This window comes from Lemur catta, chromosome 2 (genome assembly GCF_020740605.2).
Source record: "Lemur catta isolate mLemCat1 chromosome 2, mLemCat1.pri, whole genome shotgun sequence".
NCBI classification, from domain to species: domain Eukaryota; kingdom Metazoa; phylum Chordata; class Mammalia; order Primates; family Lemuridae; genus Lemur; species Lemur catta.
Window position 1 is genome coordinate 67237065 of NC_059129.1, and position 25457 is coordinate 67262521.

The 25457-nt window shown below is 31.4% G+C and overlaps 1 protein-coding gene across 1 annotated transcript in view; it reads right to left on the reverse strand.

Annotated features, from left to right (window-relative positions):
* Positions 1-25457, reverse strand: part of EYS (eyes shut homolog) — a 1451515-nt gene that overhangs the window by 878896 nt on the left and 547162 nt on the right. The window contains 1 exon segment of the mRNA XM_045543805.1: positions 19360-19559. Within this exon segment, the coding sequence (XP_045399761.1) occupies positions 19360-19559 (200 nt within the window).

Consider the following 25457-nt stretch of genomic DNA (forward strand, 5'->3'; position numbering starts at 1 on the left):
TTAATATAGTACTTACAGAACTACAAAACTAATAAAGTTTAAATTAACAGTCATTTTATGTGGTCCAAATATTCTTTTTGAATGAAATCCACTGCTCATTACATTCCTATGATTCTTGCCATCATGGTGCAGGTTCTGCTGAACTCCGCCTGTCTGTCTACTCTTTTGCCTCAAAACAACTCAATTTCCTCACACTTTTTTGTATTCAAATTACTATGAAACCTTTACTCATACTGTTATGGCATGATGTCAGATGGATATATCTGATGATGAACATAGTACCACTCAGGTGAAATGTGAGGGTAAAAAGAAATCTGTATGTAAGCCATAATATTGTGTGAGTACTTGATTACATATCTACAATCCAAATAACCAGGAAATATTTTTTCTTAGATATTGATAAATATTAAAATATAAAATTAAGATTTTTATTGTGGAGAATTTTTGGACACCAAGTATATGTTCATGGGCCTGTATTCAAAAAACAGTACCAAGGAAATGAGAATTAGTTCTTACCTAAAGTTAAGCAGTACCAAAATGTGATGAGTTAATTTTAAGCTTAACATTAATTTCTAGTTCTAGGGTGAGATAAATTGCCTTTGGACAATTGACAAAAGATAAGAGTTATAAGGTTGAAATCTAAAGTTCCAAAATGCAGGGAAATTAAAATATTTTGGGGAGATAAATCTGTTTTTAATGCATCAAAAGCAGTATGTATATTTGTGCAAATAATTTGGCATAGTCAGCTATTATGTTGTAGACTCCAGAATGAGAAGGGGTTCTAAAGGTTTTCTCCATCTCTCTCTCCCCCCTTCTCTTCTATCTCTATCTCTATGCCTATCTCTATCTCCATATCTATCATTTCTCTCTGTATATTATATATATTAATAACATTAGGGAATATATTTAGCAATTCTGACCTAAATCTTTATAGTTGATTTTTTAGACTATCTCTACATATCAAGGATATATAGGGATCTGTAATTATACCAAAACACAAATTTGTTTCATGCATATTTCAAAACTGATGTATGAAAATCACTTAGATAATAAATGAGTCAGAATCATCTTTCCACATTTTCATTGCTACTTATCACTGCATGACTTTAGAAAGAAAGCCACCTCCTAATACTAGTTATGAGAAATAAATGGAATATAAAGATTCCAATAACAAAATGCTTCTTTATTGGAAAATTACTACAAAACTGGCTTATACCTTGTATTTACCAGTGTAATAGAATTAATTCTAATTTTAGGTATATTTTAGCTTTATCTTAGTACTTATTTTGGGTAAATTATATGCTATAAAATATTTTCAAATTAAAAATGAAAGAATTAAATATATTCATATAAAATTTCAAGAACTAACTATGACTTGGGAGGAATAATATTCTGCAGTCTTTGGAAATGTGCTATTGTGGAGGATGTTAAGCAATAGCAGCCAATACAAAAACATGGAGCACCTTAAGCAGCTGAAAAAGTACTCAAATGCATATTTGACAATTTTGCCTAAATGTGGTTTTAATAGAAGGTTATAAATTAGCTGTTGCAGATGTAACTAGATCTTATGTTAGACCTGATCAAAAATACATTACACTTGATAGCTACCTTTCATCTTATTTATATTCTTAAGTTCAATGGCTTATTAGGAGTAAATATTCCAGTGAATGTTGTTGCTCACAGTTGGCATCTAAGCACTATAATAAATTTCTCCTTTTTCACTTGTTTTATTATGTAAGTTATAATTATTTTTTTTAATTTTTTACAGATACATTTATGAAAAATTATTTTTCCATCTTTTTTTCCTGATTTCCTGTTTTTATTGTGGTAAGAACATTTAACATGAGATCTACCTTTTTAACAAAATTTTAAGCATGAAACACAGTATTTTTAGTTATAGGCACAGTGTTGTAAGATCTCTAGAACTTATTTATTTTGCATAAGTAAAACTTTATACCCATTGAACAACAATTCCCCATTCTCCCTTGCTCCGGTCCCTGACAACCTCTATTCTATTCTCTGTTTCTGAGTTTGACTATTTTAGATACCTCATATAAACGGAATCATGCAATAGTTGATTTTCTGTGACACACTTATTTCACTCAATGTAATGTTCTTAAAGTTCATCCATCCTGTGGTATATGATAACAATCCCATTTCTGGGTATTTATACAAAAGAATTGAAATTAGAATCTTAAAAGAGAAAATTTCACCTCCATGTCCACTGCAGCATTATTTGCAAAAGTCAGGATGTGGAAACAGCCTAAATGTCCACCAACAAATGAATAAATGAAGAAAATGTGGCATTACACATACATTGGAATATTATTTGGCCTTTAAGAAGAGGAAAATCCTGTCATAATGCAGAAATTCTTTTTATGTCTTGCAATGGAATAACTCAAATAATCCCATTACTATGCTATTTAAAAGAATATCACAGGAGCAATAATTGAGATACAGACTTCTATCATTTTGTGCTACTCACACACATAAATATATGTATACACACACACACACACACACACACCCCTCCATGATAAGCATTTATACTTTTCTGCACCTTGGGCTTTTGTACTACATGGATAGAAGTAGAATTTTTTTTTTAATTTTCAAACTATGCAGAGTATGTTATTTGGGTTTCCTAGAAGAAGACAACACAAGGAAATATCATTGAAGAAGAGCAAGATGAAGAAGCATATTGAATACAGAGAGGAAGTGGATATCCCAAGTATAAGAGCACAATTCTTGGTAGGAGAAGATGTCTACGGTTGTTCTTTAGTAGTATTTGTTACATTCCCACATGTCATAAGTCACATTTTCATGCAGCAACAACTTTTGAGGAATGCTATCGGGTACTTCATGGAACTAAATTCTGAGGACCAAAGTCTTGAACTTCTTAAAGAATAATCTCTTTAATGAGGATTGGTATTAAGCCCTCTGACATTTTACTCTCAAGAGACATGTAAACATAGATGAAATACCTGGAAAGACCAGAGGATCTTTTCATGATTGTTGTCGATTTCATACAATCTTTGACACTTTTCATGAACTTCAGTTAACAGGGAAACTCAATAATGGCTGGAATTAAACACTCCCTTCTGTGATGGTATTTTAGATCAGATTCAATCTGATTCAGAACAAAGAAAACGTGGTACTTCTCACACATACATACACACTCATATCTGCTGTATGTCAGGCTCTCATCCAGAATTGCTAAGAGACTTCACTTAGGGTGAATACATTGTAGAATGAGACTAATCCACATAAATGAAGAAAAATTATTTTGAGAAAAGAGGGTTGGCTTACAAGGAAGGATAAGTCTGGACTCTTAGAAGTACCTACTGATTTGGAATACACCACTAATCTACACTGAAACTAAAGTGATTAAAAATGCTTACATAATAAACAAAATAAAACAAAAAGTGAAAAAGCATATGTCTAGATGGTATGAATTCACTTACGAAATAAAAGGGACTAAAAATGCTTCTGAAAATTCATACCATATTCGACTCAAATAATTGGGTATTGATACCTTGCCCCACAGTGGAAGACTGTATTTTACATGAACTAAATTACCTCTGGAATCCACTTAATGACCCAATTCATATGGGGCTTCTGGGATAGGCCATTCTTTAAGAGACTCATAGGTTTACTGGAGAAAAGGGTCACAGAATAGATAGTGAGGAAGGAAACATCTGACCGATTGCTCTCCTGCAGCTTTTTCCAGGAAGGAAAGACTATCAATGTGTTTCTAAAAGTCCATTATGGAGAGATAATGTGAAACACTCTTGCAGAAGTAGGAGAGAGAAGTTAGAGATTTGGTAGGATAATCAATCACTTAAAAAGATCTAGTATGACCCCCAGGTTACTTGATATAAAATTGAGTTTTAGGTTCTGAAAATAATAGAGACCTGCTTCTACTTTCACCAATTTTTCTGGAGAAATAGCAGAACCCCAGAAGGAAACAGCAGCCTGATATATACAGAGGCTGTATTCTGAGGTGTACAAGTTCCCAAATCTCGTCTGGCACTGCAAGTTGAGCCAGAAAGCAGAATTGTCTCTTCCCAAATTAATGATGTACACTTGACTATGAACATTTGCACTAAAATGAAGAGTCCTTATGCATATCTTAGACACCATTTAAGCCTCAGGTATTTTCGTGTGGTCCAAGGATATATGAAAGATACCAAAACATATTACTGAAGTTCAAACTTAACACCACCCTTATGATTTGGGACTTGGTGGTTAGTTAGAGAAATTAAGTAATATAGTATTTCTTTCACTGGCATGTGGTAAAGAGAAATTCACACTAGTTACACTGTCATTGACAATACTCTCCATGATAGTCACAAACACATCCACTTCTCCAAAACACTGTGAAATTGAATCAAGGAGAAAAGTCTGATGGAGTTCAGCTCCTGCCTAGCAAATCCTAATCAGGTTAATCAATATCAGCCAGTTCTACCTTTCAAATAACCAAATGTGATGCATGTTACACAGGGTTTGGAAGCAAACACTTGGACCAAAAATAATAACGGGATCAGATATGAGAAAAGAAAGCAAAGTGAATATGATCATAGGAACAGCTTTAATCTTTGAGTGTAGGGTAGCAGAATTAAACATTAAAGTTACAGCAAAAATTGACAAAGAATTGACCTCCATGTAGAGCTTCTAACCCAAAGACATGAAATGAATGTTCACAGATACTTTATGCCTGAAAAGTTTATTATTTAAATATATGTTCATGGACCTATGGGTTTGAAATTCAGTGGGTGATTTTTCAGAGAAATCCTTGGTTTTCCCAGTATTGCTGTTTTTCTAAAGCATACTGATATTACACCCTAAAATAATAACAAAATGGTATATTTAATATCTCATATATTAACATATCACCTGGTTGACCAACCATAGGAGATAAAGCTTATCTACATTTTTTTCCTGACTTTAGGCTAATATTTATAAAATTAAAGGTGACAATAACAATATGTTTTTATTTCCTATAAATAATTTGGAAAAGACATTTTAAACAGGTTTAAGCTATAGTACCTGGATGAAAGTGCTTGAATCTCTTAATCCTACATGTAAATCTTAAACAAGCAATGGACCCATGAGATTGCTAAATCCACAAATGCAAATTGTCTATTCATATTGCCAACAAGCCAGATGGCATTCAAACTTAAAAAAAAAAAACGAGAGCTTTTTCAATACCCATATAACACCTGCGTGCTTCAATTGTTATGTTCTCAAAAGAGGGACTAAGTAAAGGATACTATTTAACATCTTATATATTCCATAAATTTTATGAATAAACCATATATATGCATATCATTAATATTATTCTTTCATTCATTGTATTATTTATAATTACATTGACATTAAATTACAAATAATTATTAGAAATCCCCAAATTCAACAGAAAATCACTTCTTTCAAGTTAATTTGTTTAAAGGCATCAAAGAGAAATCTTACCACATCCAATTTGCCTGTGTAGTATTTAACTTAGCATATGCAAAAGTGTTTAACTCATCAATTATTCCATTAACTTTATGAATTCTGAAATTATGTACTCATATATCCTTCAGAATTTTCAGGGGTCTTTATCTTCTTTTTCATAAAGATGTTAAAACATAATTAATGGTCTGATGAATAGTTTTAATTCATAGGGATATGAGAAGCTTATGAGATACCAAAAAACATATTTTAAAATAAGCTATTTATGGATCTAGAGAGTCCTTTCTATGTGTTTTAAGTTACATAATTTTTTATTTTATTTCTTGAAATGGGATTAGATTAATCTAAATAAAGATAAGAGGAGGAAAAATGCACATGTGAGAAATATCATGTTATCCATGTGTAATAATTCTATGTATCCAAATTCTAAAACTTACTGTGTCTCTAGGTCAACAGAGCAGAATTGGTTTGAGGATTCAATCTGGCTGGGTTGTTTTGTTTTGTTTTTGTATCATTTAAGTTAAAATGAGTTGGGATAAGTGGTGACTAAGCCAGGAGACTCAGGATGTCTTCCCGCTTGGACTGGAGACAATGGTTTATTACATAAATTCTTAGGACATTTTTGAATTAGAATCCATATAATCATCCCAGCCTAAAAAAGTATCCATCTTTGACTCTTCATTCTATTCATTTAATCAATAGCAAATCTTTTATTTTTACTTCCCAAATCTCTCTTAATCCTATCTTGTCTTCTTTGTCACTGTTTCTGCTGGACTCATGTCCCCCTCACCTTGATCACTTTATCTCTTTAACCAGATAAAACACTCCCCAAATTTATTTTCATAAAATACAAATTTAGCCATTTAACTAGCTTGCTTACAAACCTTCAAAGGAATCTCCCTTGTTAATTGTTTACAAAGTTAAGCCCATCAGTTCCATAATCATCTTCTACATTTCTCTTTAGGGTCTGGCTCCATTGTACCTCACCAATCCTGTTTTGTTTTACCTCTATTACATTTTTTATTTAAGTGACAATGACACCTTTATAATACAAGAAATCTCATCTTTCCTTGCTTAATTTTTTTTCCTGCTGCTTTGATACCAAATAAATCAATGTGATAAGCTCATCTTTTGAGACTGAGGTCAAAGGACATCCCTGTTGAAACCTCACAAGATCCCTCAAAATACAGTAGTTTACCTTTTGCTTTATTCCTTCATCAAAGCTTTATGTGTTTCTAGTGCATCATTCTTAAACACTGTTACATTTGCTAACAGGTTTCATTTTTAGACTGTGAGCTGATTCATTTGAGAGATTTATCTAATTTGTTTCTATGCCTTTAGTATACAGTGAGTTGAAAGCACCTAATAAGTGTTTGTTGAATAAACACTTGACTTGATTAATTTGAAAAATGTATTTATGTAGAGTAGGCCATATATGATGAAATCTAAACCTGTGCGATTCTGAATATGTGTAACATATATACATATATATCTCAAGACACAACCAAAAATGTTATAGGAGCCAAGGGAAATATTTGCAATTTTATGTTTTTCATATATTCAAATATCTACATACCTACATAAATAATGTATAATTGGATAGTTTAGCCTGCATTTTTTTTTCAGAGTAAGTAAAGTGAATGTCTTTCTATTTCTAAAGAAATGGGAAATAATAATGTTCTCTCTTTTTCTCTCTCTGCATCTTATACACATACATATCCCCATATACACAAATACACACATATATACAAATACATTGATCTTTCATTTTAACTTACTTGTTAAATAATCCCTTTATCTTCAAAAATCTCATTATCAGCTTTATAGATCTGGACCTAAAATATTTGGAAGAGGCTTGGAAAATTTTTATGGATAAAAAGAAATTAAAATCATACTTTTGAAATTGGAAGGCAAGAAGAGTTTTCAGCTGTGTAAATTGGTCTACAAAAGGTATTGCTAAAGAACTAAAGTATGCTGCAAAGGTACTGATGCCCTGACCTGGAGAGATACAGTAATTCCACTGACAATAAGAACCATGAGCAATTTTTTTTCTTTCCTTACTGCCCAATGTCTTTGATGAAAAAATACTATCAACCTAGGCTCCAGAATGTGCCATTAAAGTTTAATTCTACCCAATCAGGTAGGTAGAGATCAAATTCTGACACTGGCTTTTATTGTGGAAGAGTTGTAACTTTTTAAAAAAACTCTTTTAAACCACTGAAGCAAACCAAAAATGTTATAAGAGCTAAAAGGAAGTGTTCATAGCCTTTTTTTTCATGTATTCAAATATCTTCATATCTACATAAAGTATAATTGGGCAGTTTCTTCTGTATGTTTTTCAGAGCAAGCTTTTTTAATTTAAAAGTATAACCTTTCCCCCTTATTTAATCCTTTGGATTTCTGCCCCATTTTTTTCATCAACACAATTATATAATTAGGTATGTCTATTAATTAGAAACATTAATAGAAAAAATAATATCACATAATTTCCTATATTAAAGTTAGCTTTTTTACTTAAATAATAAAAATAATGTTCATAGAACCTTTTTATTTTCTACGCGAATATACAATTTATGAATGAAATGTAGCTAAAATTTGAAAATCTAGCTGTAAGCATAGGTTATATTTTTGAAAACAATACCCAAAACAATGTGAACTTTGAACATTTCATTTTTATAACTGCAAATATCAGATTAATCTGCTATGATAGAAACACATGAAACTATTCAAAATCACTATTTCTTTTTCCCCCTCATCTCAATAAACTATCTTCCTAAAATACTTATGCCTTTATTTTTAAAAAATAAATCTACTTCAATTGTTATAACTCTAGAACTATGGGAAATAATCCTTACTTTCAGAAGGGCATCTACAGAAAACATCAGAATATAAAAGACAAAATCATGATTTTAGGTACAGGCTGTAGGCAAAGGGATTGAATAATGGCACATTTGCATTCTGTAAATCTCCATACAGTTGTTTTTCATATAGGACAAGCATTAAGAACCAAAAATAATTGAACAAAAATATACTTTTGAAGAAAAAGAAGTGTTAAACTGTGTTATTCTCCCTGTTGATAAATTAAATGCAGATTAAAAACCACATCATTCTAAGAGCATATCTTACACATACTGAAAGTTATTTCTTATATTTTAACATACACTTTTGTATGTATCAAATTTTAAAAAGAAAGAAAAGACCTGCTGAAATTTCTACATATTCTGGGTTACAATTGACTCCATAAATGTTTATGTTTTTGGTTAATTGAACATTCTACAGCAATTTAGCCATAATGTGTTCTTTCTTTCAACATCTTGTTTATATATTAGAATTCTCCTTAAAAATACTAATACATATGTCAGAGCTACATCAAAGATTGAAAAGAGTACAAAGAATAGCATAATTCAATATTTTTTTTTCTAGTTTATAATTACCTACAACACAGATTGGATAGTGGGACTGCATGATGTGGAAGGGGTACAAAGAAATGTACTTTACCTCTCTTAACTAGTTGCTAAAAGTCCTCCATATAAATTATCTACATCTATCTCATGAAGTCCTAGCCACAGTCTCATTAGGTTGGCATCATACCATGCTATTTAATAAATGAAAAAACTAAGGTTCAGAGAGGTTAATTGACTTGTTCAAAGTTACACAGTGACTGAACAAGAGCTCTGAGTGTAATTCTCACTATTTCTATAAAACTTGCTCTTTCCTTAGGTAACCTTAGATAGAGCAAACCTTCTACAAATGCTATAAGATGGCTAACAACCTTCAGCAATAATAAAAATAAGAAGAGAAACTTGATTTTATTTCATCCTAACTTATAAAATTAATTGCTACTTCTTCATTTATGTTTTATCATTTTCATATCACTTATTTAAACTATTATTTAAAAATTGAAGTACACAGATAAGTTACTTTTTAACATCATCCCTTCTCTGCTTATTCTCTATTAATAACCAACTATCTAAAGATGAAGGCTACTAATGAGCTCCCTAGTTAAAATCAGTTAGATATCAGTTTGTTTTATGTAGAAAGATTTCATCTATCTATCTATCTATCTACCTACCTATCTACCTCTTAGTGAGAGGCTACTGAGATTAGACTGATTCACCAAAATTTTGGCCAAATGATCTTGATGTATCTGATTTAATGAAATAACACTGTGGTTATTTATTAAAGTCATCAAATTTTCATTGAGGCAGCCATTTGACATTTATCAATTAAAATATTTTAAACTCTTCCTTTAGAAAATTTAGTCTACTTGGAATTACTTGTTTAGTATTACTAAAGATGAACTTTTATGAGAATTAGTAAAGTGTTAAGTAGTTAACTTTGAAGTCAGTAGAACATAGAACTGGCCATCAATAGTTACTAATTTTCACACTGTATTAAAACAATTTAAAAAAGTGTGATATATAACAATTCCAATTCACTTTTATTCTTACCAACATTTAAATGGTGAACATTTTTTACTATTTCCCTCATCTTTTTGCAGAAAACCACCAAACTCATTAACTGTCTGTCAATCATGGCTGACAGAGCATCATAAATCCAGAATTATCAGTGTCACAAATCTCTTTAATACACTTTTCTCTCTTTCTCCCTTTGGTTTCAAGAAATATGGAATCTTGTGTTACTTAATTTCTCATCATATATGCTCTTTTTTGGCTCCTCTGAATCTGATGACATACACCTGATAAAGACACTTTAACCCATCTAATACCATTTCTACTTCATCCTATGGAAAGGGATTTGATTATATTTGTATATTTATCTTTTCTGCTGACTATTTGTGAAGATATTTTAATATACACAAAGAATTCACACATTTATGATTTGAGATTAAAACTAATTTGTAATTTTGAAATGACATAATCACCGTATAAAAATCTATCATATACATGTTATCTTCTGATAAAATCTGTATAATTTTCAGGAATTTGTATAAGGAAATATAGGTGGGGCTTTAATTTCTTAATATTGAGGTTCCAACTGCAAGGGTATTATTTTGTACAAGGTAGTTTTCCAGGAAATATTTGCTGAATTAAATTATATAGTAATCAGATTAACCATAAAATTAATTTTTTTCCAAATTCTAAACTTAATTTGAAATCAATTATTTGTCTAAAAATAAAGCAATTACCAATTTTCATTGCAATTGTATGTGTACATTAGTAATGCTCTATAATATGAGTGTACCTGGTGGATTAAATAAGAGCGGTATTATTTTATTTTCTATATGTGGTAATAAAATGACCTTAAGTGTATACCAAATAGAATAAAGACTCATATATTTAAAATTTAATTCTTGCTATTGAGCAAACCCTATGCATGTTTTATAGAATGAAATATATTATATTGAATAAAGAGGCTTTCTCTGTTACTCATTCAATTTTTTAAATTAACACATAAACATTTTCTTTGGATTTGCCATAAAATACACCATTTACTTTAGTGTATTTGACATTGCTTTTATCTCTAAAATAATCTAGGTTTGCCTTTCATAAAGTAATGATTTGATCATTTTTGCCAGAAATTTTGAAAGGCAAACTACAATGAAATTTTTACCATTGATAATATATTAATATTTCTATTTATTTACCTATAGAATAATAAACCATAAAAAAAGAAAAATATTTAGTGAGTAATTGTAAGAGTTTTGAGTTTTGATTAAGTTAGAAGATCATCTAGTTTTCTCATTATCATAAAATAGAATAGAAATAAATAAGGAAATAGAATCCTACATTTAATATAGCAAAAGGCCTAACAAATTCATGAATAAAATATACATTTAAAATTACATGATAATTATTAATATTTTATATATATGATCAAAATAGGCTCACATTTTATTTTAAAATATTAAAGGGGCATAAAGGTTTTTTTTTACATGGATATGTTTTATAATGTTTAAGATGGGGCTTTTAGTGTGCCCATCACCTGAATAGTGTTCATTATACCCAACAGATAGATTTTTATTCCTCCACTCATCCTTTCTTACTCCCTTCTTGATTTCTAAAGACTTTTACATCTCTGTGTGCCCATGGATGCTCATGGATTAGCTCCCAATTATTCAAGGGTACAAGAGGTGAGCATCTATTGTTTTTGGATTATTTAATAATGGCCATTCTGACAGGGGTAAGGTGGTACCTCATTGTGGTTTTAATTTGCATTTCTCTGATGATTAGTGATGCTGAGTATTTCTTCATATGTTTGTTGGACATTTGTCTATCTTCTTTTGAAACATTTCTGTTCATGTCTTTTGCCACTTTTTAAATGAGTTTATTTTTTTTTCCTTGCTGATTTGTTTGAAATTGTTGTAGATTCTGGACACTAACCCTTTATCAGATGTATAGTTAGTCTATTTACTCTGTAGATTACTCCCTTTACTGTGCAGAAGCTTTTTAAGTTAATCAAATCCCATTTATTTATTTTTATTGCTGTATTTACCTTTGGGGTCTTAGTCACAAATTCTTTGTCTAGGCACATGTCTAGAAGAGTTTTTCCTACATTTTCTTCTAGAATTTTTATGGTTTTATGTCTTACATTTGAATCTTTTATTCATCTTGCATTAATTTTTGCATATGGCAAGAGACAGGGGTTCTGTCTCATTCTTTTGCATAAGCTCACATAATACTCTTCTAGACATTGGCCTAGGCAAAATATTTATGAAGAAGACCCCAAAGGCAATCATAGCAACAACAAAAATAAATAGGACCTGATCAAATCACAAAGCTTCTGCACAGCCAAAAAAACTATCACGAGAGCAAACAGACAACCTACAGAATGAGAGAAAAGTTTCACACGCTACACATCTGATAAAGGGCTGATAACTAGAATCTGTTTAGAAATCAGGAAAATCAGGAAGAAAAAATCTAACAACCCTATCAAAAAGTGAGCAAAGGACATGAACAGAAAATTTTCAAAAGAAGACAGAATAATATTGGCCAACAAACATGAAAAAATGCTCAACATCATCAGGGAAATGCAAATCAAAACCACAATGAGATACCACTTATCCCTAGTGAGAATGGTCTTTATCAAAAAGTCCCAAAACAATAAATGTTGGCGTGGATGCAGAGAGATAGGAACACTCATACATTGCTGGTGAGACTGCAAACTAGCACAACCTCTGTGGAAAGCAATGTGGAGATACCTCAAAGAGATACAAGTAGATCTACCATTTGATCTAGCAATCCCATTAGTGGGCTTCTACCCTAAAGAACCAAACACATTCTATAAAAAAGACATCTGCACTCGAATGTTTATAGCAGCACAATTCACAATTGCAAAGATGTGGGAACAACCCAAGTGCCCATCAATACATGAGTGGATTAATAAAATGTGGTATATGTATACCATGGAGTACTATTCAGCTACAAGAAACAATGGTGATATAGCACTTCTTGTATTATCCTGGATAGAGTTGGAACCCATTCTACTAAGTGAAGTATCCAAAGAATGGAAAAATAAGCACCAGATGTACTCACCATCAAATTGGTTTTAACTGATCAACACCTAAAGTGCACATAGAGGAATAACATTCATCGAGTGTTGGGCAGATGGGAGGGGGGAGTTGGGGATGGGTGTATACACACGAGTGCAATGTGCACATTCTGGTGGATGGACATGCTTGAAGCTCTGACTGGGGCAGGGGCAAGAATAATATAAACAATCTAAACATTTGTAACCCCATAATATGCTGAAATAAAAAATAAATAAATAAATTTGAGTCTCCTCATGTTCTAAAGTAATGTGCTAAAATAATAAAGATGATGTCCACATAGTAGAGCTATTAAGGAAAATAAGTATTGCTTATTATCCTACCCCTTACAATACTTTACAAGGTAAAATAGTGCAACTTGTTTTTCCTAGAGAGGAAAAAAGTAGTAAATTTAGAGTATTATAGTATTAGAAGGTCTATTTCATAATTTGGAAACATAATCTCTATGTAATGAAAAGTCACCTATCTATGTCTATCAAAATACCAACATCATTTTTTTTTTTTTTTTGAGATAGAGTTTTGCCCTGTCACCCCAGCTAGAGTGCAGTGGTGCCATCATAACTCACTATGACCTCAAACTCCTGGGCTCAAGCAATTCCCTCTGCCTCAGGTTCCCAAGCAGCTGGGACTCCAGGCATGCGTGACCATGCCTGGCTAATTTTTCTATTTTTAGTACAGACAGAGTCTCACTCTGGCTCATGCTGATCTTGAATCCTAACCTCAAGTGATTCTCCTATCTCAGACTCTCGGAGTGTGAGCATTACCGGCATAAGCCTCCATGCCTGACCTAAAATACCAACATCTTATTCCAAATTATAAAACCAATTAACTTCCAGAAAAGTTGATTGATGATTGTTGAAAATGGGTTATTACAGAATCAATACCTTTACCCTGCAACCATCGTAAGTTACCTGTTCTTGATTTTTCTACAAAGTATATAAGGAAATAGCATCTATTCTTCCTCAAGTATGATACCAGTAAGACTCACTTATCTCAAATGTTCCAATTAACAATATGTTGTGGTCACTCAAATCATATAACTAAAAATAAATTATTTTTTACCAATTTTCTTAAAATCTTTTGAAAAGGAAATGTAACAATAGCAGGAATCAAACATTAAGCTTATCAATTTTTAACATAATATATTAATAGTGTGAATGAATTATCCTCAGTTCAGGGCAGAAAGAGTAATGAAGCTTAGATAAATAAGAAGCGAAAGAATATGAAATACTTCAATAATATGAAGGCAATGATCAAGGAGAATCATGTCTAGAAAAAATAGTATCAGATTAAATGGAGATTTGCAACAGAAAGGTGGGAATGTCATGGGATTGGAAAGGGACTCTGCAAAGTCAAAGGCAGAGAGCACCATGAAACAAATTGTCTGGAACAGGATTTCACATACTAAAAACAAAAACAAAAACCACTATCTTTATGTCCCAATGCTTTGTTTATAAAACATTTGCTATTTGCTATATTCTTTATAACCTACATGGTCCCCGGGGGGGGAGTTATGTATAATGTTTTTACTTATTTCTATAGTCCTCTACTATGTGAGTCTCATTTGGATTTTAGTGTAATTTCAACATAGTTTTTATGGTTTAATAAAACTTGCATGCATTAAAATGCTATTAAACTGTTACACATGGTTAATAATACTTACAAACTTCGGAAAGCAGCTATTATTAAACTGAACAAAGTTATTAATGTCTTTAACCTTTACACCAGGATATAAAGTTCAAAAGAGATGTTTAACTGTAACTAGAGAATAGTCATGATATCTGACTATATATGTTTCTTCTCTTTTTACTGTATATACACACTTACATATATATTTCTTTTGTAGTTTGTATTTTAAGTCAAAATTACTGTAATAAAAATAAATGAGCAATGTATTACATTCTAGTGTTGACTTTCCCACTGACGGTGACTTCTGTTTAGGTGGTTGACAGAGTACAAATGTCCTTAGGCCTTTGCTACTTCATCCATTCAATAACTAGTTACTAGAAGTAATCTCTATAACCCCCTTTAGCCCTAAAACCAAGTCAATTAAAAACATATGTTTGAGTTTACTAGTAGAAATTAAATCATCAGTTATTATTCAGTATCCAAAGCAATATTGCCTATGTATTTGTCTGCAGTAATAAGGAAACTAGCTATATGTGAATGGTTCATTCATTTTACCCCCAAGAATCATATTCAAAACTGTCGGGCATAAGTTTCTTTTTTTTCCTTCCTTCTTTCCTTTCGTTCCTTGCTTCCTTTCTTTTATCTCTTTCTCTCTTTTCTTCTTTCTTTCTTAAAGAACCTATGTCTTTCAAAATGTAGCTATTGATTTAGGAAGGTTAAAAACAAATACTAGCTTTTCTTATTATACAGTTATAGTTATAAAATAATCTAAAATAACAAAATGCTTTCATGAGAAAAATAAGCAATTGACAAAGTATAAATCTGACACCCCTCTGACCTAGAGAAGCCCAATATTCAAAATTGAAACAATGGAGAGAAGATAATTAAACGGACTCATATTTGTTCATCAATTCCACCCTAGATCGAAGCACCCATAACACATGTAGTGAAAGTAGGCTCTTCTCAGGTGTGCCTCTGCATTAACACATGCTTCTGTCCAAGTCATTTCAGGGGTCAGCCTTATCATTTAAAACTGTCTTGTAAACATAGAAGTAATTCAATGAAGAAGAATCTGGCCCAAACAGTTGGGATATAAAATCAGTCTTCTAAGACATCTGGTTAATAACCATGAAGATCAATAAAGGAAGCATAAAAAATGATAGTAACTGAGACTCTCAGTCAACTTAATTCTGTAAGAAAAGGTAGCCAAACCCAGTTACAAGAACTTGAAAAAAAAATTGAACTCTTGAAATGAATTAGTAAATAGAAGATAATAATATGGTTTGTTAGATGGGCATTACATTTACAATGGAGGAAGATAATTAAAAGCTGATATTCATTGAAAAGTAAAGAATTATAAATAACATAAAAAATTTTTTGAAAACTGGATAAAAGTTTGAGAATTAAATAGAGAATTGAGAAAAAATAGCATAAAAGATATAAAAACTGAAAAAGGGAAATGCATAAAGGACAAAGTTTAAAATGTATGATATACTATAGGCAAGCAATATTACTACCGAAAGTAGAATGCAGAATCAGTGAATCAGGAACAGTGAGCAAAAGAAAAAAATGGTAATAATAAAAACTTTCCAGACTTGAAAAAGAAAATAAGAGAAACATCTAACTTATCACATATTCTGGTTAAACATGTAAAACTTCAAAGATAAACCAGATGGGAATTAAATTATAAGTTCTCTTCATGACAGTCAGTCATTACAATAAGGATATTATACATGTTAATTAAAGAAATTAAAAACCATGTCAGCTTCCATGAAGAAAGTAAATCAACTGAATTCATAACATGTAACATTCATGAAAATAAGCCATTCTCTGGTTTATTTTCTGCAATGATGAAGATGAAAGCAAAATAACAGCATATAATGCTCAAAGATAAGATCTAAGAAATTTGTACTTTATGAAATTAAAATTAATATGTTGATCTAACAACACAAGAAAATATTTTACGTTAGCAGTTTAAATTTGCTAGCAATTTTAAAGGGTACTTCAGTCTTTATCTTTTTTGTTTGTTTGTTTATTTAATGCAATTCAGTATAATATTTTAATTGGAAAAAAAATGGCTCTCCTAAAATCGTAGGAAACCAAGCCTATAGAATATTATGCAGACCACTGAGGGCTAAAACATTTTAATATTTAATATAGCAATTTTTATAAAAAATGAAACTTCAGTTTAAATATCATTAAGGTAGAAGGTTATAAATTTAAATATATTTTCTTAAAGTCAAGCAAACCTTAGCAAGCTCATTAACAAATAATCTAGCAATGGGAATAGAAACACTAACTTTAACTTGTTTGGTGTAAACTTTGAAGCAAAATCAACATAAAGAAGAAAATAACAAACTGATTTATCAGGTTTTTAAGAGTGTGATTCTGCTTTTTGATAAAATACGAAGAATGCAAAATAGGTTTCAAATAAGTTTCATTTCATTTTTTAAATACAGAAATTATTATTTTATTATGATTTTAAATAAATCTATCACAGGTTAACCAGTAGCCCATACATGAATATGAGGATTTAATTTGCAAAACACTCCCTCCAAGAATTCTCCTATCCAAGAACTCTCCTATCCAAGAATATGAGTTTGCATTGGTAAATGATCTAAGAACTGTGTTGACATGGCGCCAATACTGATAGCTCCTCACAGGGCAGCATGGAAGTCCCAATAGAAACCACACTTCCCAAGGCCTTACCATTCACAGATTTTCAGGGGCTTTCTGACACACTGAATCAGCAGTGAAAATTTTGGATACAGATGACTCTTGCTTAAATGCAACTTGAATAACGTTTTAGCAGTAATGAATTCCTATGCTTGTTCCTGGCAGATAAGCCAGGAAAAAGGAGCAGGCATCTTCAGTCTGAATTCCGTTGGCTTCATGTTTCAAGAAAGATCAGCCTAACTAGCCCATGAATAACATTCCCCTTAAAGAAATACTTATAAAGGACTTTGGTATGGTTTGAGTATTCCCACCCAAACTCATGTTGGAACCTTAATCCCCAGTGTAGCAATGTTGGGAAGTGGTGCCTCTAAGGGGTGATTAGGTCTTTAAGATAGAATTATGTTTTTTTTTCATGAGACTGGCTTAATTCTTTCAGGAATGGATTAGTTTCTGTGGGAATAGATTAGTTCCTGGGAGATCAGATTGTTATAAAGTAAGGTTGCCTCTTCTGTTTAGTCCTTTTGGCATACCAACTTCTCCTTCCACTTCTCTGTCATGGTATGATGCAGCACATGTTCCTAGCCAGCAGACAAGTGAATGTCAGCACCATGCTTTTGGGCTTTCTAGCCACCAGAATCACGAGCCAAATGAACTTCTTTTCTTTATAAATTTCCCAGCTCAGGTATTCTGTTCTAGCATCACTAAATGGACTAAGAACTCTTGCAGTGCTGGATTTAACAAACCTAACTGGTTATAAAATTGTGCATTTTAGTTTTGTATTCACTTATTTCTATCATCAATTTTTTTTTATTGCACCAAATGGAATTCCATGAATAGAACCTTCATTTATAACATTGTATCCATTAGGAATAAATATTTAATTTACTTTTGCTGACGTAATCCAGGAATTTACTAGGTTATAGCCCTGAAGGTCCTTGTAGTGGTTGTTGCATAGTTTTGTTTTACATAATGCTTAAAAATAAAAGACAAAAGACAATAGAATTTTAAATAGACATATACACACACAAATGGATGCACACATGTGTGTATATCTCAAAAGAAAATGGCATATTAGGCAATGTGTAATAAACAATGAATGTATCATAATAATAAACATTGCATATGCTAAATGAAAAGTTAATAGTCTTGATTTCATATAAAATTGGCATCTATGTGTGCCTCACTGGAGATATATACCAAATAAAATGATACAGATGGGATCAAAATAAATAAATGGGCAAAATATGCCCTAGATATTGAACAAAGAAAATATAGTGGTTGCAGTATTTAATAGAAGGCAGCATATCTTAGTAAGAAGAAATAATAAAATATGAAAATAACAGATACACTTTGTTAGTAAATCATTATGTATCAAAATATGAATGGTAAACTTATCAGTAATTTATTATGACAGAAACACAGTTGTTCAACAATATTTGACTTAACATCAGCCTATCACACATGAAACTGAGATAATGAAAAGAGGTAAAGTATGTGAATTTTTTTTAAATACCTGGATTCCATTAATATTTTATAAATTGAACAGATAGTGGCTAAGTTCTCAAATAAACAATTATATATTTTATACAATCATAAAGAACAAAGGAAACAGAAATTCATCTAAGAAGTTAAAATAATAAATAATAACTGGTTCAAAAATATAGTGATAGATTAATTTATTTTTATTACTCAAATAAAATTTATTATAAATTGTTAAAGGCTTAGAAGACAGGCATAGCAATAACACAAATGAGTCTCTGGCTAAGAATTATACCATAAATGTGAAATATTTATAAATCATTTGGTGTAATATTTAAGAAAAAAACCAAAGCCCACTTGTAGGAAAGACAGGAGATATGAAACAATTATAAAATAAAGGATGATTAAACTGGGAAATCAAAACATAAAATTGGTATTTGAAAAATATCAGCAATGTTTTTATGTAACTTGTTTTCTAAGTTATGATTACATATTTTTAAGATAAAAACTTACTTGAAAACTTAGTATTTACACTTTAGAGTACATTGCTAATGAGATGTTTCTAAGCTCTCCTAAATATATATTTAGTTATTTGTGAATAAATAAACACTAACCTGCAGTCAAAAGCGTGTCCAGGCCCATCTGTGCAAATTCCTCCATTAAGGCAGAGGACTGAATTCAGTTCAGGCTCAGCACAACTATCAATATTTTTTTCACAATATTCACCAGTGTATCCATGTGGGCAAATGCAAGTAAATCCATGTATTGACTTCTGACAGAAGCCTTCATTCATACAAGGGATTGATGTACAGTCCTAAATTAAGAAATAGAGAATTAGATTTGATTATTAGTGGTAGACAGTTTTATTAAAATTATATTTTTATTTAAACATATTTTAAGAAGTCAATATGTAAGCTTGTCCGATATTTTCTTCTTCTAGTAACCAAAATATATGTTTATAGTAATAAATGATTTTTACTTGTTATTATGAGAAATACTCTGCCAAATGTTCCATTGCTGATTTTCCAGAAAAAACCAAAAAATTTTATTAAGTTCTATTAAAACATGTACCATGTCAGAGAACTTCCTCTCCCAGCCCCCCACCAATAATGGTACTAAAGCAAATTTCCTCTGTAGATAATAGCAGGAATTCACTGACACTTAGTATCTTCCATACATGCCAGTTTTCCCAGGACAGCCCCAGTTTAACTCTGCTTTCCTGGGATAATGATTAATAGCACCTCAGTTAAGTTTCACAGTAACACTGGGTTTGCTCATATACTTAGACATTTCACAATTGATTTATATTCTTCTGAAATACCTAAAAAATCTATAATATCTAAAATTTGAATCTAACTCCAATCTTTCAATTTCCCACCTTTCCCCATGCATTTGTCCAAATTTATGTCCAGCATTTCTGTCATCTGTAGTCTTGGAAGCACAAGGGTCTTACGGAGTGAGAGGAATCTGGATAATATCTATTACTTTTTAAATTTAAAAATATTTTTAAATTTCTCCTATTTTTACTTACTCATTCAATAAATGGTATTTTATTTATTGTAATAACATTTATGTTTAAAATTGCAATAGTGTCACCCCCCCTAAAATGAATATAAAGCACTTGGTACTACGCCTGGAACGTAACAGCTGATTAGTAAATGTCATTTTTCTCTCCTTCCCATTCTGAAAACCAAGAGTTCTGTCAGCCTCTGTTTCAGTCATTGGTATTTGCCTTGAATAAAAAATTTTGTTTCTCTGTATATTTAGTTTCTACCATATGCTTATTAAGTTTACATTTTAAGCTTTTTATAAGTGCTTACATTGTAGACAGTACATGTCATAGTACCATGAACATGATATGACATTATTTTTCAATGTAATGTTAATTAAAAAGATTTGTACCCACAATTCTGAGAAATAACTTATGGAAACTTATTACATCATTAGTAAAACTATTTTCAATGAGTTGTCTACACAGAATTTCTTCATGAATTTTTATAAATATGAATCATTTGCATTCTAGGGTCTCAAGTTGTCACATTCTCAAGGATAACTGTGTATATAAACATAAAATACTTTTTCAGCATTTTACCCTGAAAAGTGATAATTTTCTAGAACTATCACTGTTTGACACCTATGCTTACAAATATTTAGTGACTTTGAAAAAGTGTTAATAAAAACTTATACTAACAAGATTAATATGAAAGCCACTGTATTCATATCATGTATCCATTAAAAAAATAAAAGTTTGTCAAATTATCAGAGGGTTTAATTAGTATCATTTGCATTAAGAAATAGATTGTGCCCTTGAGTATAAAATTCAAATCATGGCTGGAACCCAGATGGCGGTCTTTTACATTCACCCAAGTGACAGAGCTAAATATATATTTTTATAAATGAAGATCATTCTGATATTTCTTCTACCTTTGCTGAAAATGTGAACTCCTTAAGGATAACCAAGGGCATTTAGTAGACTTCCTATAGGTACTGCAATTATTTTTACAGAATATAAATGCAGAATTCCACAGGGAGTGGCATGGAAACAACATGTTTCTCTCTTTGCTCTATTGCTTGGCATATATAAAACGATTTATTAGAAAGCATTACATAAACTAATTGAATTATATCTCCCATGGGAAGAAAGGGATAGTTTTTAGACTGCCAAGAGTTCTATCTCTAGGGTTTACAAGAATCTTTTACTAAATTAATTAGAAAGCTTAATGGGAAATACAAAAGCAATTTCTTTTTAGAGAAAATCAAATTGTCATTTAAAGTTCTTGATCTTTCCTGGTTCAAAAATTAAGGATGCCTTTCCTTTTGTTCATCATCATTTATATTACTTTGCTATACTCTATTTAATAAAGTGCTTCCCAAGAAAAATTAACTAATGTAATTTCAGAATATAAAAGAAATAAAAGGCTGGGGTATTAAAGAAAGAGATGAAAGCTGGGAGGAATGTTGTAGACTAGAGCAATCCAGACAATTGAGCTAGGTCCCAGTGCTATGTTCATTCAACTTGTACTCACAACATGATGCTAGGAAAGTACAGGAGTATGAGATTAACAGAGCCGTGATATATTCATACAGAGAAAACTTCTGACTGGGCTAGTAAATGTGACAGTTATCTTGTTGACTCAGATAGTTGTATTCTTTCTGACCAATGTGATTTAGACTCAAAGATTTGTCCTGTGATCTCTGAACTGCCCAGAAGAATAGAAAGTTACCTGAGATCATCTTTATCATAACACTTCTCTCATAGCATCATGTTTTATTTTTTAGTGTTGATGTTTTAAAGTAGTGCAATGCTTTCTGTAACTAAGACCTTGGAGAAACAGAATATTTTAAACAAACAGAATATTTAAACAGATACACAGGAACTGTTCTATTTGAAGAGTGGAAACAGCAAATGGTACCTGTTAGGTCTCTATACCTCCCTCACTGCAAAGGCCTATTAAGCTTCACAGAACTGTCTGAACTTTGTCTACCTCTGAATAAAAACTACTAATGTAGTGCAGTGTTTCTTAAACTTAAATTGCATGTAAATACCCTGGGTAGCTTGTTAAATTGCAGATTCAAACTCAATAGGTTGGAGGCCTGAGTTTCTCCATTTCTAACAAATCCTCTGGTGATTCTAATACTACTAGTTAATGAACCAGATATTGAATAGTAAGAATCTAGTCTAACAGTTTTATTTTACTCACAGGATAAGGATAAGCTCAAGGATATTGGAGTGACTTTGCCAAGGTCTTATACCAAGATTGTGACAGAGCAAAATCACATTGCTACTAAATGCTCTGAATTCCAACCCAGGGCTCATTATACCACCAAGTCTTGATTTCCCTCTCAAAGAAACATTTTGGCTGTAGAATTGTCCATATGACAATCTATGTGGTGAAGACACAATATATCTAGGGCTTACCTCTCATATAATTTTCATTGGCTGTTGTTTTCTTTTTATCTCAAAACTTACATGGTTGAATGGAACTGATTTAACTAATAAGAAGAAGATTTTCTCTGATTCCCAATTTAATCAAACACGTTTTGATGGAGATAAAATGCAGTTTCACTTTGTTATTTCAACATATAAAACAAGATTATGAAACATCAAATTGATACTCTTACAGTAATTGTTTTTTTCTTTACTGAAAGTGTATCTGGCAGAACTTCTGGAAAAGAAGGCCATTAACATACAGGAAAATAAAACCATTGTCCCAGAATCTGCCTGAAATGCACAAACAAATCAAATGATGGAAAGAACAATACATCAGGGCTAAAACTACAAACACTACTAAATTCATAAAATAAACTTTAGGATTTTTTGAAAAGCAACATAGGAGCTCAAGTACATTGAAAATACATACTGTATGCCTCTATCAAAACATCACATGTACCCCATAAATATGTGCAAATATTATGTACACATAATTAAAAATTTAAAAATTAAAAAAAAATAAAAAATAAAAATAAATACAATATATGCTCTTTTTTCCTCAGGTGAACAAAAGAGTATTATAGAAGAAATCTGTGATGGTTAACTCTATGTGTCAACTCAACTGATCATGATGTGCCCAGATTAAACATTATTGCTGCATATGTCCGTGAGGGTGCTTCTGGATAAGTTAGCATTTGAATCAGCGCACTCAAGAAAGCACATCACTTTCCCAAAGTAGGTGCGTTTCGTCCAATATATTGAGGATCTAAATAGAACAAAAGGCAAAAGAAGGAAGAGTTCACCCATTTTTTTTTCCTGCCTCACTGCTTGAGCTGGACATCTCATCTCATCTGGCCTTCAGACTGGGATTTATACCATGTGTTCCCCTGGTTCTCAGGACTTTGGACTTCAACTGAATTTCACCACTGGTTGTGTTTCTCTGGAGAACCCTTACTAATAAACTAAATATACACTATACAGTGTATATTAAAATCTCAGTAGCGTGTTTAACTTGGCAAGATGAAGGGTTAGGCATGGACAAACAATCCAGAAGACTGAGAACTAAGGACTTTGTAGCATTGTAAGTGGTATGGGGTTGGTACTGGTGGTTAAGAGAGGCGGGGAAAAGAAATGCAACTCCTCTTGCACCACCTGTTTTGCTCTTCAGATCCAGGTTTGGGCCCCCTTTTGCATGAGTAGCAATAGAGATCATTCCCTAATTTAAGGATTCAAGATTTACAGACCAGGGCAAACAGTGGAAAAGACAAAGAACAAATACTTGGGAGAATATAATGACATTTATGTAAACAAATAATGCATATAACAAGAAATAATATTCACATTTTGACAAAACAAATATGTAGGAAAAGACTCCTAATAAACACATAAGTATAGCAGGGAAGGATAGGCTGTGGAGCCAAAAAGAAACACACATACACATAGGCACACATACATATAAACAAATGAGAAGAATCTAAAAAGTAATGCTAATTATTTTCTGCTACGAAATACAGTATAACTAACTCAAATTTCTTCACCTAAGATACACAAAGAATTTTTAATAGCCATACACTTAAAATATCTTAAACAGCCCAGAAAAGAATACTGATTAAATAAATATAGTATCTTCACACAATACAATATTAATGAAAATAAGGTAGAACTATATCTGTTAATGTAGAACAATCTGCAATGATAGATTAAGCGAAAAAGCAAGGAACTCTGTATGTGAGTAATAAATGTTCCCATTTGTAAAATCTTGCTTCTTTTAAATATTTCTAATAAAAGGAGACAGATATTCTCTACAACGATTTGTGGAAAATAGCTCACCATTTGTTGGGGGAGATGGATTCTAACTTAAACTGTTCCCTGAAAAGCATTTTCTAATGGATCAATCATTTTATTTCAAATTTTAAAAAATGAGAAAAATACTAGAAGAACTGTTTGAATAAGTCTCTTTTAGACTTGTCAGAAATCACAAAACCTTTAGAGTTCTATGATTCAGTAAATTTGGATACATAAATCTTTTGAATGTCAGAATCCACTATATACTAATGAAAGACAAATACAAAAAATAGGAAAATGTCTATAATATAGTAGATAAAATACAATATTTTATATAAAAATCCTCATAAATTATAGTTCACCCTTGAAGAAATCCAAATACATGAGCTTATGCATGCATGCATAGACAGTTCTTTAATCCTTTTCTTTCTGTTTAGAGAACTTCCATTAGTCCTTGTATTAGGTTACCTCTGCTCATGACAAATTACCCTAGTTTTTGTTCACCTAAGAATGTTTTGATTTCTTCTTTTATTCTCTAATTATATTTTCTTTTCTTCTATTTTAGTACATTTCTTATATGCTTATAATTTGATATTAAAAAATAACACTGCTGCCATGTACACATGCTACATGAGGATACATGCCATTCCCAGTCCCATCAAAATTAAAAGGAAACTATCTGCTTTCTATGCTACTCTTCTCACTTATCTTGTGTGTGTGTGTGTGTGTGTGTGCGCGCGCGTGTGTATGGACATCTAAAACATTAATCACATTTTTTTCACTAACTCAATCATGTGTTTGCTTTTGCGTAGCATTAATGTTGATTTTTAAAACTTCCCTCTAACTGTCAGGTGGACAAACAAAATAAAACAAAACAAGTTTGCTTGTGTTTTTCTCTATCCAGCGCTAAAAGAAACTATATTTTTCCATTTCCCAAAGAGCTTCGCATATAACATTCTGCCCCCTATTGACCTAAGTGCTCTTTTCCATTAGTAT